Source organism: Strix aluco, chromosome 4 (assembly GCF_031877795.1).
Source record: "Strix aluco isolate bStrAlu1 chromosome 4, bStrAlu1.hap1, whole genome shotgun sequence".
NCBI lineage: Eukaryota > Metazoa > Chordata > Aves > Strigiformes > Strigidae > Strix > Strix aluco.
Window position 1 is genome coordinate 16908032 of NC_133934.1, and position 19127 is coordinate 16927158.

General features: G+C 36.2%; 1 protein-coding gene across 8 annotated transcripts in view; it reads left to right on the forward strand.

The window, feature by feature from the left end:
* The window catches only part of CC2D2A (coiled-coil and C2 domain containing 2A), a 65945-nt gene that overhangs the window by 5071 nt on the left and 41747 nt on the right, over positions 1-19127 (forward strand). For 6 of the 8 annotated variants that reach the window (XM_074822149.1, XM_074822150.1, XM_074822154.1 and 3 more), the window contains 9 exons: positions 5967-6055; positions 6569-6670; positions 8520-8621; positions 9441-9617; positions 9787-9940; positions 11316-11452; positions 12899-13030; positions 14930-15139; positions 17769-17875. In XM_074822149.1, the coding sequence (XP_074678250.1) occupies positions 5967-6055; positions 6569-6670; positions 8520-8621; positions 9441-9617; positions 9787-9940; positions 11316-11452; positions 12899-13030; positions 14930-15139; positions 17769-17875 (1210 nt within the window). Of the gene's footprint in view, positions 1-4375; positions 5881-5966; positions 6056-6568; positions 6671-8485; positions 8622-9440; positions 9618-9786; positions 9941-11315; positions 11453-12898; positions 13031-14929; positions 15140-17768; positions 17876-19127 lie in introns of those variants that run through there. The other 2 variants (XM_074822155.1, XM_074822157.1) reach the window with 2 other exon arrangements.

The window sequence follows — 19127 nt, forward strand, 5'->3', positions numbered from 1 at the left end:
GTTTGCAGAAATTTATTTTACTATAATTTAATTATGTGTGTGCCTAGATGCCTATATACCTTCCTTAAATAGAAAGACTTGGCTATATGTCAGTCCACTAGTCAGACTAATAAATAAGATTTGCAAAAGAAGAATTGCTTTAAAGGAAAAGCCCATGTCTGATAGTTATTCCCTTGTAAAGCCAGGACAGCTACAGTGTTACAAAATCTTTTTCTTCATTGTTGGGTTTTTTGAATTTGTTACTTACTTGGTTGTTTCTAGAGTGTCTTACCATTTATGCAGTGATTGTATCCATGAAAAATATAAAAGTGTTTCCAGGACTTATGCTGGAAGTTAACATTCCGTATTTTCTTTCAGGTAACTGATGCTTGGTCACAGCATGTCCCTCTGTCTTTTTTCCCTCGTGCCTAGTTTCTGCATCCTGTTCAGATTCAGGATTGGTGTTGAGACACTTGCAGTGATTCAGGGTGTGCGTCAGTGTAGAGAGCTTTGAAGTCACACAGAGATTGAGCGTGTTTGGGCTCCTCTGAGTGCAGGTGAAATCAAGGGAGAAACTTATTAGATGACATTTTCAGGTTCTAAGTTTGACTTAATTTCAGTTTGACTATCCAGCAAGTTTTTTAGATCTGTCTAAAGTAAAATATGGAACCATTGTAGAATGATGACACTTCCAATGTAAAACGTGGTGTGAAATTTTTTGATACAGGCTTGTAGTGGTGATCCTGCGAAGTAATGCTCTCATGGATATCAGTCTTATTCTTTCACTTCAAAAATGTCTTTTGAAGTTAAGCACAAATTAGTTGGCTGTAGAGCCACTTCACATAAGCAGAAAAAGAGTATGTGTACAGAGAAATAAAGTAACAATTTTTTATGTGGTCCTTTTTTCAAGGAACCACAGGATCCCACAATAATTGATACACTGAATTAATTTTATTGCAACTACTAAAGCCTTAAAATGTTTTTCATTATGTATGGAAAGAATAATTCCCCTGTTGCGAAAGGAACTGATTAATTCATAAAGAATTCTGCATACAGAGCATGAGTTCTGATGCTTTAAGAAGCGGTTAAAGTAGTGGCAGATTGTTTCTGCCCTAATTTTGTGTGTTTATGCTGTTCAACCTGGCTTGTCTGGGAGTGTTTACAAGCAATTGTCAAGTATTTCAGAAGATCGAAAGCAGATTCTAATCTGTTGCTTTCTAGTTTTTATTTATCAGAATGGAATTGAACTGAAGCATTTCCTCCAATGAAATAAGAGTATGTTTTTAGACACTGAGCAGAATACAATGGTAAAAAAAAGTCACAGAAGGCAAATCAAAAGGTACCTTTAGACTAACTTCTCCCTTTAAGTAATTTCAACTCTATTTAGGTCTTGATACCTGGTTTTCGTGGAGATTTTTTAGTTGATTTTTTGTTGGTTTGGGTTTGGTTTTTTTTAAACTTAGAAGCTTGCACCAGTGAGGGTTCCATAACTGTTTAGGGGTCATAATTACAATGCTAGAATACCCCAAAAGTTAAAAAGCTTTTTCAGTGTGTAACCACTTTCCTTATTGCAATTCAAGTCCATCATTTCCATCTCCAGCAGACGCATAGAGCTTTTTTGTGTGCTGCAGTCTCTTGTGGGCTTGAAGTTGTAAAAGATACTGAAGTTTTTTCTCTATTGCAACAACTCTTCAAAGTCTGTCTTGAACAAATGTGACTTCTGACAGTTCTTGTCTACGTGTTTTATACACAGATGGACATTATTCCATCATTCAAACCATTAATAAATGTTTTAAAAGACATTAGATTGAGGCAGACCCTGAAAATACCTATTCAATATGGGGTTTGAATTTATTAACTGTTACTTGCTTATCTTTTAAAATGTGATTTTTCCAGTGACTTGAACGTGTCCCCTTCCCCCTGTCATTTCATCAAAATATTTCCTACTGAGAGATGCCTTCTATAAGGCAGGCTCAAAAGTTGAGATGTATGCTGTTTCTGTTACTTGCAAGAATGGGTAGGAAATATGTTGAACATTAAATTGGCTTGATAGGTCTTGATCTTGTCTAATCTAGGCCTTCTGTTGCTCATTGTTTTACTATCTGTTGCTTATTACTTTACTGTCTTTTAAATATTTACAAATAGGCCGAGTCTTTTTTGTAGAGTTGAAGTTAGACTGACTTGTGTGTGCTTCTGCAGCTCACTCCCATTTCTTAAAGACACTTGCCTGAGATTTTGCCTGTTCTTCATCGCTTCTCAGAATCACTGATGGTTCTGTTTTTGCTGCAGCCAGTTCATTATTGGATACCCTGCAATGACGGCTTTTAATTAGCTCGGTCTGATTGATATTTATCTAGATCTTGTTCTCTGTTTTGTCATTAATTCTTACCCTGTTCTTACTCATAATGCATTCCTTGTTAGAAAAGACAAAATGCAGATAGGCTTCTCTGTGTGTCATCTCTTAGTGTCTCTACTGAGTACTTCCTTATTTCTGTCTCTAGTATTCCTCTCAGTAAGGAATTGGTTGTGGGATGCTTGCTTTTCTCTTATGTGTCTCATGCTAGTGATATTCACTTTGTGCCTTGTTCTTTCTTTTGAAAGTTTCCAAACACAATGAATGCTGCTTCTTAAAAATACAGGCAGTAAATTGTGCAATTTGAAAAGATTAGGATTGTCCCAAATCTTTTGGTGTTTCTGAGTAGAATCAGTATTAGCGGGGTTTATCTTAATGTATTTTTCTTTCTAAGTGACAGTGAACTAAGGTCATCCTAGAAATTAGATTGCACTTTGGTATAGTAGGTAGTCTTTAAATGTTTAAGTTGTATATTCAACAGACAGTATTTTTCCACTGCCAGTAAAGCTCTTGGAATAGTATTGAATAAGCCATAATGTGATATATGTTGTGTGACATTATCACTCCTAAGCCCTTACCCTTTACTCTTTTATCTCCTTTTCATTAATTTAACGCCTTATATAAACCTGAAATCACCCTTTACTTGGACGTTGGCAAACAACATTCTTTCGTAAGGGCAAAGAACAAATCAGTGTTTGGCTTGAAGAACTGACAAGTAATACAATTCTATAAGTGGAGATAACTAGAAAAACTTCTTTACCTAGAATGCCATGTGTTCACAGATTAAAAATTAAGGAAAAAAAAAAAAGCCATGCACCACAAAGCACATGTGCAAAAAGAACTACAGTTTTCTTCTGATAATCATCTTAGAGTTGATCTAGTAAAAGGGCCACTGTGTTGTGTGGGAATGATGGAGCTCCTTCTGAAAATAAAAACTAGTTACAAAAGTTCAGGAGAAAAAAATAAGATCTGAGGATTCCGCATATAAGAAGGAATATAAAGCATTTCTCTTTAAAAAGTTAACACTGCATATATCAGTCAAAGGTAAAGTTTCAGTAAGGTCCTGAGAATTTCCAGGTGAACTCCAGGGCTCCAGTGAGACTGAAGAGGTCTGTGCAGCTGGGAAGACAATTATGTAGCTAGAATCAGTTCTGCTAATGAAGAAATGAGTTAGGTCTCTCAAAAAGAAAAAAACTTAAGTGATGACTTTCCAAGCTGTTAGGTATATAAAACTGTGTTTTCAGCTAAAAATATTCTGGAGACTTCTGTAAAGAGGATAACCGTGTCTCTTCTTCAGTGGTGGTACAGTCCAAGAGAGGGAGGTGGGTACCTTCTCAAAACACCGTGCAGAAGACAACCATAATTGTGTTTAATACATAAAGCTGCTGGAAGTGTTGCCATTTGCTTACACATATAATCTCATTTATATTGTACATTTAAAATGTTTTTCGTTTGTGTTTATATGAGTGGATAGGTTGTAGGTATCCACTCCTTAGTATTTCTGACCCCAAGAGCATAGCTTCTCTGTAAACAACTGGATAATTATTAATACTTTTTATTTAGGTATCGGGGAATACAGTACGGTATAGAGTCACCCTACTAATATTTACTGACTCTACCTAAAGAAATCATAATCTAAGAGGATTTGGTATGTGGAAGATAAGGAGGAGGAATGCTGTCAGTCCTTCAAGGAAAAGGAGGCCCTGATAAGTTTGGTTGTCAAAGACATGTTCGCATTCAGCTTTAATTATGGAAGAAAAGCCTGGGCTTTTTGGGAGCAGCAATTCAAAGGCTGCAACAAACAGTAATTCTTCTTTTTCATAATCACATGATTACCCAAGTCAGTGTCCACACCTGGTATTTACTATCTATCAAAAAATCTAAATATATGCCACAGATTTAAAACTCAGATTTATATGTTTCACAGGATCAACAGAGAATACTTGAGTTTTGATGAGTTCTTGGAGTTGGAGGGTGGGTTGTGGGATTTGTTTGGTTTTTTGAAATCAACCCTAGGGGTACAGCTCTAGTAATGGTCTCCAGCTGGACTTAACACTACCGATTAGAACCCTTTGAGCCCAACAATTCATCCAATTTTCAGTCCACCTACTTATGTAGTCCATATTTCATCAGTTTCTCTATAAGGGTGTTACAGGAAACTGATAAACAACATCCACTGCTTTCTCTTCATCCGCTAACCCAGTTATCTCCTCATAGAAAGTTGTCTCTGTGGTCAGGTAGAAGTTTTTCCCTATCATAAATCCATGCTGATGACTTCCAGTTTTCATCTTGTATTTAACATATTTGGCAATGATTTCCAGGATTATTTATTTGCTCCAGCACCTTCTTGGGGATCAAGATGAGGCTAACCAGCCTGTAGTTCCCCAGATTCCCCTCCACGAAGGGGGAATCTTCCTTGCTCACTTCCAGTCCTCAGGAACCTCCCTTGATCATCGCCATGATCTTTTAAAGATAATTGAGAGTGACCTTGAGGTGACATTGACCAGCTTCCTTGGCACTCACGGAAGCATCCCATTAGGACCCATGGATTTGCGTATGCTCAGTTTGTTTAAATATGGCCTTCCTTGGTCTTTCTCTACTGAGGGTGACTTCTTGCTGCTCCAGGCTTTGCCTCTGCTCTCCAGAGCCTGGTGTTCCTGATGGTGGTAGAAACTGAGATGAAGAAAGCACTGATTACCTGGGTCTTTTCTGTGTCTCCTGTCACCTGGTCCCCTGCCCCATTCAGCAGCCAGTAACCATTTTCCCTGGTCTTACTTTTGCTGCTAATACACCTGTAATATCCCACCTTGTTGGCCGTCACATCCATAGCCAGATTCAAGTCTGGGTGGACTCTGGCTTTCCTAAGCCCCTCCCTGCATGGTCAGACAGTGTCATGCTATTCCCTGTTTACATCTCTTGTAAGTTTTCTTTTCATGCGTGAGTTGAGTTAGTTCATCCATGCAGCCTCCTGTGGGTCTTGCTTGACTTCCTGAGCGTGGGGACGGACTGCTCTTGAGCTTGGAGGAGGTGGTCTGCTGATTCCAGAGGGGTGGCACAAGTAGAGCTGAGAGTAGCTTGTGTGTGAAGTTACTTGGTGATGCAGTCAGTCATACATGGGACAGGGTAAAATACATCTTACTCTCTTGGTTGTACTAGAGCTACAGCACTAAACCACTGCTGGTGAAATTAATATTTTGTCACTACAAAAACCAGGTAGCTTTAGGCTGAAAAAGGGGACAAGTCTGTAAATTCTTTACTGTTGCAATCACACCTGTATCAGGCTTTAGAGCCCATCACCATGCAAAATTAGATCTAGGCAGCTCTGACTAACAGTTTATAAAATGCCAGGTAATTCTTTATGTGTTTTTAATAGGAAAATGTGTGTATATACTTTACTTCAGGTAGTTCATAGTATATAACGAAAGGTAGATCCATCGCAGTTAAAAGCATTTAAGTGATAGTCTATAAGGTCTGAATTCCAAAAAATGTTTCATTCCTTCACATTTTCTCATGCAAATTCTTTCTGTTGGAACATGGGACTCCATATGGTATGTATGGTTTTATTTTACATAATTTTAAGTTTCTTTCAGAAAATACTTAATTTAAACATGTTACCCTGTTTTCTCTGTTTCAGAATTGCCACCTGTTCCTTCTACATCGAGGACAGGCTTTGCAGAATCTTCTGTTAGGGAGCGAATGAGAGAGAAACTCAAAGCAGCAAGGGTGAGAATCCTTCAGAAGTCCTGTTTGGTTGACTTTAGTCTTATAAGTACTACCCACTTCATTTTGCTTGCTTAGTGCCATGTGAATCTGAATTGGGATATCTGCTTTTTTATTTTTAATGCCAAAATAATACTCAATTCATCAGTACACTTATTTTCCAGTGCATTTCTATTGCTGTATTTTTTTCTAAAGTTTTTATTTAATTTGTTTGTAATAATATATGTTATCATTGTTCTATAATTCAAAATTATACAATCATTACAAGATCCTTCTGTGTTTTTGTCAAAAAATTTCTTACCCTATTTTGAAATCAATAGATTTCCTTGTAAGTTTACCGTGCAGTTTAATAAGGGGTATTAACATCTAGGTCCGTAAAATCACTTAAGCTGATTATATAGATGAAAGATTCTGTCCCTAACACAAACATGCATAAATTGTTGAGTTCCTGGGAATTATTGTAGCTTTGGTCTTATTATATTTCTATTACAGCTAACCATTTTTTTGTTTGCTTAGTCAAAAGCAGAAATTACTTTATTGCAAGAAGACCCCAGTCCACGACCAAGGCATTTAAAAAGCATCAGAGAACGGAAAACAGAAGTCAGATTGGATAAAGAGGTAAGAAGGTGCAATCTGTCTTGCTATTCTGATAATAAGAAAGTGAATGTGAAACATGAAATAAATCAAAGACTACACATAGTCTTGAAGATCAATTTAATTTATTTTAATGGGATAAAAATTATGCTATTGTTTGAATTAGTAACCAGGAAGGAATGTTTCTGATTATTGCTTTTAATGTACATATTTAACAATAATAATTTGCTTTCATTGTAGTATAGACATCATGTGAAACTGCTGTCATTTACAGGTTCATGACTTCTGTTGCTTAAGATGCCTTGAACTATTTAAAAGTTACTGTAACGGAAAGGACCACTGTATTAATAGCTTTATATAAATTTGCACAGAGTAATTGCTAAAGGCTGGATATTAGCTTTATGTCATTGTACTTTATTTCTTTTCCTTCTTACTATTTTATATTCAGTCTTTTTTAGTATAAGCATGTTCTTTGTTAAAAAATGAATTTTGTACTAAAAAAAATAACAAAGGCTATGCCTGTGCAGAACTTGTGCCCAGATATTCTTCAGAACTCACAAAGAGATTGCTTGCCTGTAGAAAATGTGTTCCAGAGAGTGTGTGTGCCCAGGAAATAACAGCATGTAGCAGTAACGTTTTTATCTGGAATTCCAAACAATATGAATTAGCCTGACTGAATTGCTTGTCTATGGGAGAATTAACTATTCATGTAGGTTGTGGGGAGGTTTTTGGCAGTGTTTTTCTTATAAAAAAGTAATTGTCATAGCTTTCAGTTAAGTAGTATTTTTTTAATACGTTTGTATTAGGAAAATGTGGAAGTGATACCCTTATTAAAGTTGGTTACTAGTTCTATATAAAGTATATCTGAAACCTTCCATGTGTTGGTTTTGTTTCCTGTATTTACTCACACACATATGAAGTACTGTTCTGTTGTTAAGTGGCCATCAGATTGCCAGGGTTTGAGATTTTCTTTTTGGTATTATTAGTTTGAAGTTTAGGTTGAACAGCTGTAAACTTGAGAAATGTCTTCCTTGAATTCAGGAATTCAGGCCACAAGGAGGAAAAACAGATAGAATGTTAGATGTGTTTATGTTGGCTGAACCTGATGAAAGTCACTTTGAAGCACTTAAGTGAACTTGGTGAAGCAACCTCAGAACCAGTGATGTTTACAGTGATCTGTGTGTAGAGACAGATAAGGCTTCAGAAAACTGGAAATGGATAACCATGCTACCTCCTTTCTTGAAAAGATGGAAGAGTATCACCCCTGGAGTTTTAGAGTAGGCTATGCATAATTGTTTGAGAGAGAACAAAGCAAATAATCAAGTCTGTATTTAATCACCCAAGCAATGACACCACATTTTTTGGATAATACCAAATAGGTTTTTTTCTGATTGCAGCAGGAGCTATATGAGAAGCTGGCCTTAGCTCCTTGATTCCCTTCCCTGGTCAGCAGTGTCTGTCAGCAGCACCCTTGCTGCTGCTGGCTGGCTTGTGCTGTCTGTGCAGATAGGAAGATTTCACATTGCTACCCCATTTCTCCCCCTTGCGGAGATTAGCATGTGGTTGCTTATGTTTGGGAGTGCAGAAACAATGATCTCATCAGCAGGGAAGAAAGTAAGACAACATTTATGGAATGAACCATTTCTTGATACTCTGCAGTCTATTTCTTAACCCAAAGGAGAAAGGAGTTAAGTAATAATTAGATGTACCCTTTTAAAATAAATAAAATCAGTATAATTGTTACAATGACTGTGTTTCTTTTTTGTTATTTTTTTCTGTGAAAATGCAATATCTAATCTTTGTATTCACCTATTTGTCTTTTTTTTAATTGCTCAGTAAATATGCTACAACTCATGCATATATTTTTATGCAGTCTGATAAGGATAAATTTGGGAAGATGCGAGAGGATAAATCCCACTTACCATCAAAAATAAAGTTTCGTGATTCTGTAAAAAAGCTTAAGCAAAAGTCAACAGTAAGTACTAAAATTCCTTCGCTTCAATAACTGATATTAATTTCATTTAAACTTTATATGGCTTCATGATTCTGTTTGAAGAAGCAGACAGAATTCAGTCTTAAGCAGTGGAGAGGGTTTTATTTAATTTAAAAATTCACAAACAATATATACCAGCATTTGAAGTATAAAAAGGGAACCTTCATCAAATATAAGAATGCCTTTGGGTCATTTGATTTAAAAAAAAGAAAAAAATCAGGTAAATCCATCTGGATACAGTTACTGGATCTTGGAGGAAAAATGTTTCTTCTGTTTAAATTCTTTTTCTTGAATGCCACCAATTGACAGTTAAAGCAGTTTACAGATTAGGATATTGATGTTTATTAGCCATAAAATGCTACTGTTAATTCTTTTATTAGAGGGTTCATTGTAACACTAAAGAGGCCTGGGTGCTTCAGAGGCAAAATACCATTAGAAATTTCTCTTCTATCATTCACCTGGATATCTGCATAGTCAGAATTTAAATTTTGGAATTTCTCGTTTGTAAATTGTTTATATTTAAAACAATAAGCTGGTTAAAAATTAAACAGGTAACTTTTTTTAATAACACATTACAAGAAATATTTAATGAAATAATAGTATAGCAATAGAGAAACTTTCATGTATCATTTAAAAATTTCAGTCAGCTTCAGCATTTGGGTGAGTTCTGTTTGATATAAAATAATCATCCTGTGACAAGTGTTTATACGTGTTACTGCTATTACTAATGGAAAAATATCTTCACTTGCCCTAAATTTCTTATAAATGTCATATTAAAGTATCTTTGTCTTCTTTTCTTAGTTCCAGAATGATTTTCCTTCCGCTGAAGAAGCATATAATTTCTTTACCTTCAATTTTGATCCTGAACCAGAGAGTATAAAGGCTGGATCCAGGAAAAGGAACGAATTAAATGAAGAAGAGGAGACAGAAGAAGACTGTGTAGAAACCCATGAGGATGAACAAGAGGAGGATGAAACGGTGTGAGCTATAGAATAAATGTTCATATATTTATTCAGACTTCTTGAATTAATTCTAATCATCTAATACAAAATGGCAACTTTTGTTTCCTTAAAAATTCTGAAACTGTACTTTCTAAATATCTCCATTTTAAGAAATAGACTAACAGGTGTTTACTCTTAAACTATAGGATGAAGATGTATGCCTAGTTAAAGGTGATGATTTATTCATTATAGGACAGACAGCTGAAGATTTTCTAGTAATGAAACCTGCTGATTGTGAAAGCTACTCTGAGCAACTGAAAAAGGAAAAAGAATTTCTCTTCACTCCCAGCATGCTAGCAGGTATGAAGATTGTGCTTATCTATTTTGTCCTGGATTTTGCATAGCATGGCACACTTTGATCTGCTGAAAAATCTTGTATCAGACTGTCTCTGGCAGTAGAGAGAGATTTAATTGTGGTTCTGACACTGATCATCCAGTCAAGTTTGACAAGGTCTGACAAAATGGATTAACTAGGAACACACCCACCTCAGCAGGTCACCAGCTGGTATACTAGCAAGTGAACTCAGGGCACGTCAGTTGTTCTGGAGTGATTACCTTAGTGCTGTCTATAGTAAATGTAAGATGGCTGGCCCCTCTTTCACTGGAGTTTAGCTATTACATTATTTAACATATGCAGGAGGTTACCGGGTACACACATTTAGGTACTAAGGGTGGCTCATGCACTGTACATTATAACTTACACCATTTATTCACTTGCCAACATCTGCGATTTTTTCCATGTGGCATGTTTTTCAAGAGTCATGTAAGTAAGTGATTCAAGGGGCCCTCTTCCCAAAGTCTGATTTTGTGAATTGAAAACGGTTCGTCAACATCAGTCATGTCTCTGACCTTTTTACCTTACTCCCATAGAACTGCTAAGTCCTAAAAAATTGCTTTATAATATCATTTGCTATTTAGTATTTGAACTGGAAGAAACAGAAATGAGTCTCTCTTTGTTCTGTACCAAAATGGTATCGGCACAGCTTGCAATATGATGTCAAAATGTTTGACATTGGGTGCCTCTGGTTTTTCATGTCTTGTAACTTAGTGGTCCATTGTGTTCTGATTTAGGGGATAACTTTTATTGTAACCCTCAGTATAGTGTCTCCGTGTTTTGAGATTGCTCTTTGAAAAATACTGAGCCCATACACACCGGTGAAATAATCCTGCAGGCAGGCTTTAAAGAATTCCATCTGCTGTTACTGCGCTAACATGACTTTTTACGCATGTTCTGTATTTTGTATGAGAGTAGTTTAAGCAAACTGTTAATAGTAGTTCAGATTAGTCTTAGTTAAAGTTTCACTTTATATGGGAAAGGCTTAGATATGTTTGTCTAGTCAGTTGTTGCTGCTAAAGGGCTTTACACTGTTATACAAGCAACTATTAAAACTAAACTTCACTAAGTTATTTGAAGTATTTTGTGGTGAGGAAATGTTATCTGTTTAGAAGATTCGTGACACTTTTATGATAGGTTTAAACTGTGGATCTGGCCTGATTAAGAAAAGAACCTGTTTTGGTTATATATTTATTTCTTTTTTCCTAGTTAGGAAAATATTTCTGACAGCAAGCTTAATATGCAGTGCCATTCGCTTTTTATGCCAATAAGCTCTTAAAGAATTAATAAACTAGAACTACGGTTATATTTTACATGCTTTTCTATTTAATTTCTCATTAGTGCCCACTTCTGAGAAGATGCCTGGAAACATGCAGCCTAGGTACCTTGAGGATGAGGGTCTTTACACAGGAGAAAGGCCCTTTGTATCACAGTCTAATCAAAATATTTTAGAAAACAGAATACTTAGACAGGAGCAAGTAAGTCACCACTACCTTCTTAGTTGTCTTTTTAAAACTCTTTCTTTATAGTATTTTACTTTGTTATAGTTAAGTAGGTAGATGGTCATGGTAATATGGGGCTTTCATTTTCAAAATTTTTAGCAGTATCAGATGACAGGAAATGTGGATTTTTGTAGGAGTATGTTTTTAGTGTATCACAATAATCAGAGCACCAGACTGAGTCTTAGAAAACTGGTGTCTTTTCCTGGCTCTGCTCATAGCCTGCTGGGGAACAAATCACTTCGCTTGTCTGTGCCAAGGTTTAGTTGCCACTACAACAGGGCTAATTATAATTTACTCTTTTTATAAAATGCTGTGAGCTAGTGGTATGTATAAAGACTTGTGCAATAACTAGGCACTGTTGTTACTATTTACAAGAAGAACATAGCAAAAGAAAACGATATGGAATGGCTGTTTCCTGTGTCCACTGAAGATAATACAAAGAAATTTACCGATCAGACTGTAAGGGTAATTAAATATTGGTATAGATTATCTGGAGAGGTTTTAGAATCGTTTTAGATTTTTAAGAATGGCTTATGGAAACACCCATGAAGTTGACTTGGATATATTTTATCCTGCTGTATTATCCTCCTGTACACAGTACAGCGTGTATGATTTAGTATAGATTTAAAGCTACTGTACAGCAGTTGCGCTTTATATTTTGTTATGATTCTATGAATTCTTCGTGAGCTAGCAAAGGTACTTTTGTGAATCACATTGGGAATATTTGGATCTAAAATTTTTAACTGGCCACCTTTAACCCGGTTAGTTTTCTGGTTTACTTCACTGTGTTACTATATCAATGGTGGGTTCTAGGGTCAGCTTTAACCAGGTGTGGGAGTAAGAGGGCAGGCCAGCGTCTTTCAGCAGCTGCACTAGTTTAAGCTATTCTTGAATCCAGGTCATGAGAGCAGGGATGAATTAGGACAATGTTTAACATGTGAAGCCATGGGTAGCAGTTGGTGTGTAAGATACTTGCCTCATCTGCTTTCATAGGTGCTGTTTAATTAGTTCAGGTTGTAGACTAGAAGTTGAGAGATGCTTTGATGAATGATCTCTCTGAGCTGCCATTTAGCTCTTGTGTAAAACATAATTCTTTCAATTTTAGTGGTTTAAGAAAACAACATTTAAATAAGTGATGGATTGATTTTTTTATTCTTTTCTTTCAAATCTGTAACACTGAATGTTGAAGGAAAAAAATCTGGTTTTAAAGTTTGAGCAAGCTCTTGGTCTTTCGATTTCAAAACTTACCCGTAATATATTTGAAGGTTTAATTTTGGTGTCTTAGAAAAGTTTTGGTTAATTCAGTCACAAACAATTCACAGTCACCTCTTATTCCATAATTGTTTTTCATAAGAATTATAATTTTGCAAGTTATTTCTGTATAAAGTAAGAAACAATATAAAATTATGTTTTTATTTGCAGGGGAAAGAGTGGTTTGGTGACGATGGCAAAATCTTAGCATTGCCTAATCCAATTAAACAGTCTTCTACTAGGCCTCCAGTATTCTCATTGGAAGAAGGCATTGCACCAGAACTTGAAACAGTGTATAGAAAGGTAAGGCAGACTGAGACTGAATATTCCAGTTCTTCTGTATCAGAAACCCTGGTGAGCCAAAGGGTTTTGCGCTAAGAACTATGAGTACTGACAGCATTTTGGGGTTCCACAGTGTGCTCTACTTCTTCTAGTATATTCCACCTGTATTTTTCTGTAAAAAATAATGCATACAAAAGGATGAAGAGTAGTAGTACTGGTTAAAATAGTGAAGTGACAGTCCATGACAAACTGCTTCAAGTCTGTGAGTCACTAAGGTCTCTGTGAGGCACCCTTGGATATTCTCATGCTGAAGTAGGGTAGTTTCTATATTAGTGTATCTATAAAACTCCTTGTGGTAGGAGCTGGTAGACAGACTTGGTAATCAGACAGAGGTGCTCTTTGCAGCTTGAGAGAAATAATTTAAGGGCATATGCGTGGTAGTTATTTACGGTGATGAAATTCCTCCAAAATAAGTCTTTACATGCAGTTCACTCATGTAGAAAGCTACTAATTTTGACTTATGTTTCATTAGTTCAGATTTTTTTTGGTTTTTTTGTTTTTCCTTGAACCACAGAATACCTACCCTGGCAAACAGCAGTTGCGGTGTGCAGTCAGTACAAATCAAAATAAGTTTCAATTAAAACCATTCAGCAAGCTTTAAGCAAGCTTTAATTGTTCTGCCTGTTAGCACTCTATTACCCCCTTGGAAAAACTGTCACTTTGTAGACTTTAAAGTAGATTGCTCTTTTGGGATACACAAATGTTTCTGTCTGCTGCTGTTGATACAGATTTGAATGTTGCCCTTTAATTGATGCTGGTTACAAATATGCAATTCTCAGGATGAGATCTACAGGTCTCTGTAGAGTGTTTCTGCATAAAGGAAAAGAGGTTGCTGCTTAGATCTTAGTAAAGATAGGCCAAGAGAGCTTATGTTCAAGAACACCATGTTTACATGAATAGTAACATGTAAATACCCAAATCACTGTTGCAAGTAAGATATTAAGCTTAAGGGTCCTTTATGGCCAGAAGTACAGTTAAAACATGAGGAATTCAAAGTTGTCATTTTTATGACAGATTGTGGCACATTAAACATTTTGATGAGAAACTGAATGTGGAAGGATCAGGTGGACTTAAGTGTGTTTCATGACCATTTGTACCAGTCCTGTAAAAGAGCTGTGCAACAGCTGAATTCCCCTCTCAATCCTCCTTTTTCCAGTTCTTACAAAGGGACTGCAACGAACACTACGTAACTAACAACTTCATATTTTATAGTACCAGAATATCTCTGATGAATCTCTTCTGAAGAATTCTAAGAGGGCAGAAGCAGTACTTAAGCAAGAAGCACTGCTAATTCTCTTCTGATTTCAGTAACCTGAGGATATAAGCCATGATTGGCCTTCAGTTGCAGCAAGTTGAATGAGACTCTCTAAGCTTTGTTGCTGAAGGCTTTGTTGGTGTGAATTTCCCTGGTGTTAGAATGGAGAAACAAATAACATATTTCCTTTTCTACACAATCCAAATGGTCTACAAGGACAGCTGCTCTCTGAGAGCTGGACTGTTTATCTTAGAGCTCAGTTCTAAGATGAAATAAGGCGATACCAAATAAACAGGTAAAAAGAGAACTAGCAGGCTTTTCAGTGTCATTGTCTTCATTGCTCAGCAAAACCTGCAGCACAGGCAGATGATTTCTTATTTCAGCCCATATGGGCTATTAAAATTCTGTTGTGTAGAATACCTGTGGTGGTTTTATGCCACCCACTTGTCAATAAAGCAAAGAGGTTACTGCAGAATCCTTTTACAGTTTAAGACTCTGTAGTTAGTTGTAGGCAGTGCTAAATGGGTCACTTTCTATCACAAAATCTCTTCTCAAGATAGTTTTGCAGGGCTTGTCAATCCATCTTTTTTTTTTTTTTCTTTCAGGCAATAAAAATGACAGCTGCCAATCAGTATCTTGTTGGACCTGGAGATTTTCAGGGGCCGTTTCAATTGGATATTGATATTTCTGGACTGATATTCACCCATCATCCCTGTTTTAGCCGTGAGCATGTGTTAGCAGCTAAACTGGCTCAGTTATATGATCAGTATTTAGCAAGAAAACAGAAGAATCTTACCAAACTTCTCACAGACAAGGTATTTCTATTCCATTGTCATAGGTTATTGAGATAATGACGTGACAGTTTAAGGTAAAAACTGAATTTGTTTCTTCAGAGTAGAGTGATGAAGTTCTAATTGTATGGAATGAGTGGCATTTTGTCAGAAGGTGAAAAGCTGTTTCACCTAGGTTGCTGTGTGTTCAGTGCAGAACTGCATTTTTAAGATTACTAATTTCTTTGATCTTCTATTTAAAATGAACTCTATGCAGGTTCTGAGGTAGAGGGAATATAATTGTTAGAATACAATAACATTTACATAGTATTCCTTAGAGTATCCAAAATGTTTTCCAGTGAATGACAGATAAGACTTTACAGGATTGCATACAGCACCTCTGACAGGCAGACAGCAAAAGACATTATTCAAGGATGGAGGGAAGTTACTGAAGTTTAGTTTCAGTTGTTGATTAAAAGTAAAAGGAAGCAGTTTAATTTCGCCAAATTCTGCAAAAGTTGATGACCCATTTCCAGGTATATCTGTCACAGATGCTGTGTTTTAAATGCATACTGTTGTCACATCTATTGTGTCACTCTTGTGACATGGCAAAACCCTAGGCCAAATGTAGACTCTTCTGTTCCTGGCTCCATTGCTGACTTGGTGGATGACCTTGGCTGGGCTGCTTACCCTCTGCGTACCATCCTTCTTCCTCCATCTGTACATTGGAAGTAATGGTAGGGGTCTTCTGTGGTGTAAATTTGTACGTGAACATTAGGCATTGTTAGTACAATTCTAATATCATCAGGGCACACAAGGATATTTTTGAAACATTCTAAAATGCTTTTGAAGTCTGAAAGGATAACAGTTCTTTAGAAATGTGAGGTAAATATTGTGATATGACATAGCTCTATGTAGTAGGGCTGGTCTGTTAAAAATTAGTTTGATTATTGAGTACATATAAATTCAGATTTCCATAAATTAAAGGTGATGGCAGTTTTCTACCTTAAAGGGCTATTATAAGGGGAAAAATAATAATTGTATGCAAGGTCATTTTTATGGTAGTGTAATGAGGGTCAGTAGGTGCTGTACAGATACTTCTGAAGTTTGGTATAAAGCATTACATTATAGTTCTAATGCTGGACAAATATTTCATATAGTGCCTCAGAATAATTCTTTGGTATACTTTGTTCTCTCCTCACTTTTGAAGGATTGGCTTTAGTTGTCCATGAAACAGTGAAATAGGACATTTGGGTTCTCTGTGCCTGCATTGCAGGAACCTGTGTGTGGAAGGGATTTCCTGAGTGTTTCCACAATACTTTGCCAGTATTTTAGGCAACTGCATAATATATTTTTCATAAATGAAATTTAACAATTAGGTATTTTAGCCACCATTCTGCTTCTGTAACAGTCATTATTTAATGGCCAGATGGTTGCAGCCAAATTGGTTTTAAGCCTAAACTCTTCCTGTCTTTTCCTCTCCCTCCCCACCATGTCCCAGTGGACTCTCCTTAGCCAGTTCTGATGCTTGCTCTTTATATCTTAAAATATATCACCTTTCAGTCCTCATTTTGACAGGCTAAAGAAACTGCACTTTCTGTCGTCTTTTATAAAACATCCTCTGTGCCCCAGATGGTACTAGCAGCTTCCCATGTGTTCAGTTATTCTTTATTTCAAAATGTTTTTCAACATCTTTTTTATATCAGTGAGTTTCATTTTGTGGTTGCCCATGTATGTTCTCAGCTGTATGCTTCCTGCTCTCCAATTATATTGTTTCTCCAGTTTGATGTGTTTAAAAAAAAAAAATAAATCTTTGTTCCTATATTTGTAATTTCGTTGCTTCTACTTTGGATATAGTTGCTTTCGGCTCCTGCAGCGCTATTAGCCATTCTGGTTTCACATTCAGTACTATTCTTAAGGAGATCTACAGCAACATAATAACTAAAATTTTAGTTCCTATCCTACTGCTGTTTGTTATTTTTCTCTCTTCTCCTAGCCAGTCCTTTTCATTCTCTTATCTTCACAGCCATGTATATTTTCACATTATCCTAAAGTAGGTGTCCATCTTCCATGTAATCATTTGATGCCTATCTTCAAATCCTAGTTGAAGGGGTGCTCTCTTGTCTTGACAGTATGGCTTCAAAAGTGCATTTGAATTGTACCATTGTTCCCACTTTTGTCTTATCCTTAGATCTTCTCTTCTTCCAGTTGTTACATGCAATATGTTATGCTTAAATGCTATGTTGCAAGGTGCCCAGCTTCTGTGAGGCATTCATCAAAACCACAATCCACTCATTTTTGTTGTTTATTGGGGTTACCTTTTGTGGCTCTTCCTACACCTAAAAATCCCTTTAATAGAAAGTGGGTTTTTTGGCTTTCCCCACTCCACCCCTTTGATGCCTGAGCCTTCAGAATAATCCTTAGATCAATCTATTGCCCTTGTTTAGATCTGTCACAGTGATCAAAGTGAGTAAATCTCCCTCATGCATTCAGGGATTCTAACTAGAATTTCATCTTCAAGAATCAGCACCTCGCAGACATGCCAGAACCCTGTAAATACAGAATGAAGACAACTCAGTTTTCTCTTATGTAGTAACTAACTTTCATGTCAAGGTGCATTACACTGCCTCATAAATGTCAAACCATCTGTTAATTGCTTGTTTGTTCGTTTAAGCTGCACGCTTTGAGGAATGCTGTGCAATATAGTATAGACAGTGGTGGTGATGGTGTTCCTAGACCTGTGGCACAACAGAGCATACCTGAATACAAAATTGAGATCAGGTAGGTATGGATTCATTAAATCATTATGTTTTTAAAACTGTGTTCCTTTTTTCCTTTCCATGCTGGTACAAAATATGATTCATGTCAGGCTTCTAAATTCTGCTGTAAATAGCTCTGTAAGAATTTTGAGGGCTTAAGGGTTCTTACTGATAAGTTGAGTAAAAAAAATGACAAAGAAAATATAGCTTAGGCTGAAATCTTGATTCAGAACTGGTCTGATTTGATTACCTTTTATTCATTAGTAACTATTTATTGTTGTGTTTTGCACAATTAAAATTTAATTAAAATAAGGTGTCAGTAGACATCAGCTGTATGCATGAAGCTCTCACAACAGTGCAAGCGATGTAATTTTTTGAAATGACAAAACCCCTAGTTTTTTCCATCTTCTTCCTCATTATACAAGTGTTCTTGATTCACTTCCCATTCTTAGGTATTTCTGTCCATGTTTTTGCCAGTGGGTTAATATACATAAAATGGTAGAATTTTGGTTTACAAGATTACAGTTATTGTTCTTGGACAGTAACTGGGTAGTAAAAATATATTACAGTTTTTGGCTTGCTAGTGAAAATTAGTATTATTTTTGGCAGGTGGACAGTAGTGAGCTGTAAGTGTAAGCAGTATGATAAAAATTAAGTTATTTTGGAGATCCATGCTGAACAGCCTTTTAACTAGTAGATTACTTAATAAAAATCTGAAAGTTTTTCACAATCTGAAAGTAGGCAATAATGTATTCATTTAAATAAACAGAAGTTTAGACTGATGTAATGGGTCACATGATAATACAATATTTTTTAAAAATCAAATTTTTTGTATAACAATTCTACTTTCAGCCTTGAAGTCTACATCTGCTTACACTTACACATCCACTCGTTATTCTTAGTTTGCGAATTGCTGCTTCAGATTTTCATCCTTCAAGTACGCTGACTTGTAATACATTGGTATCTGTGCAGGACGTATAGAAATCTATAATGTATTATTTTATACTGAAGGACAAAGTCTTCCTTCCATTGAAGGGAGCAGCTTTTATTAATATTTTCTTAACACATCTGCTAGAGGACTAGTAGCAGGAGGTTTGCAGTTACCATACAGTACCTTGGAGACAGGAGCTCTCACCAAGGAAAGCATGAGAATAGTAATGAGAAAGTTTTCTGTGGGAGTAAGATTCTTGGATTTTGGCACCAACCCTGAGTCTTGCTTGATGGTTAATTCTGATTAGATAGAATATTCCTTCTGGGTATCTTAAGTGTTTTTC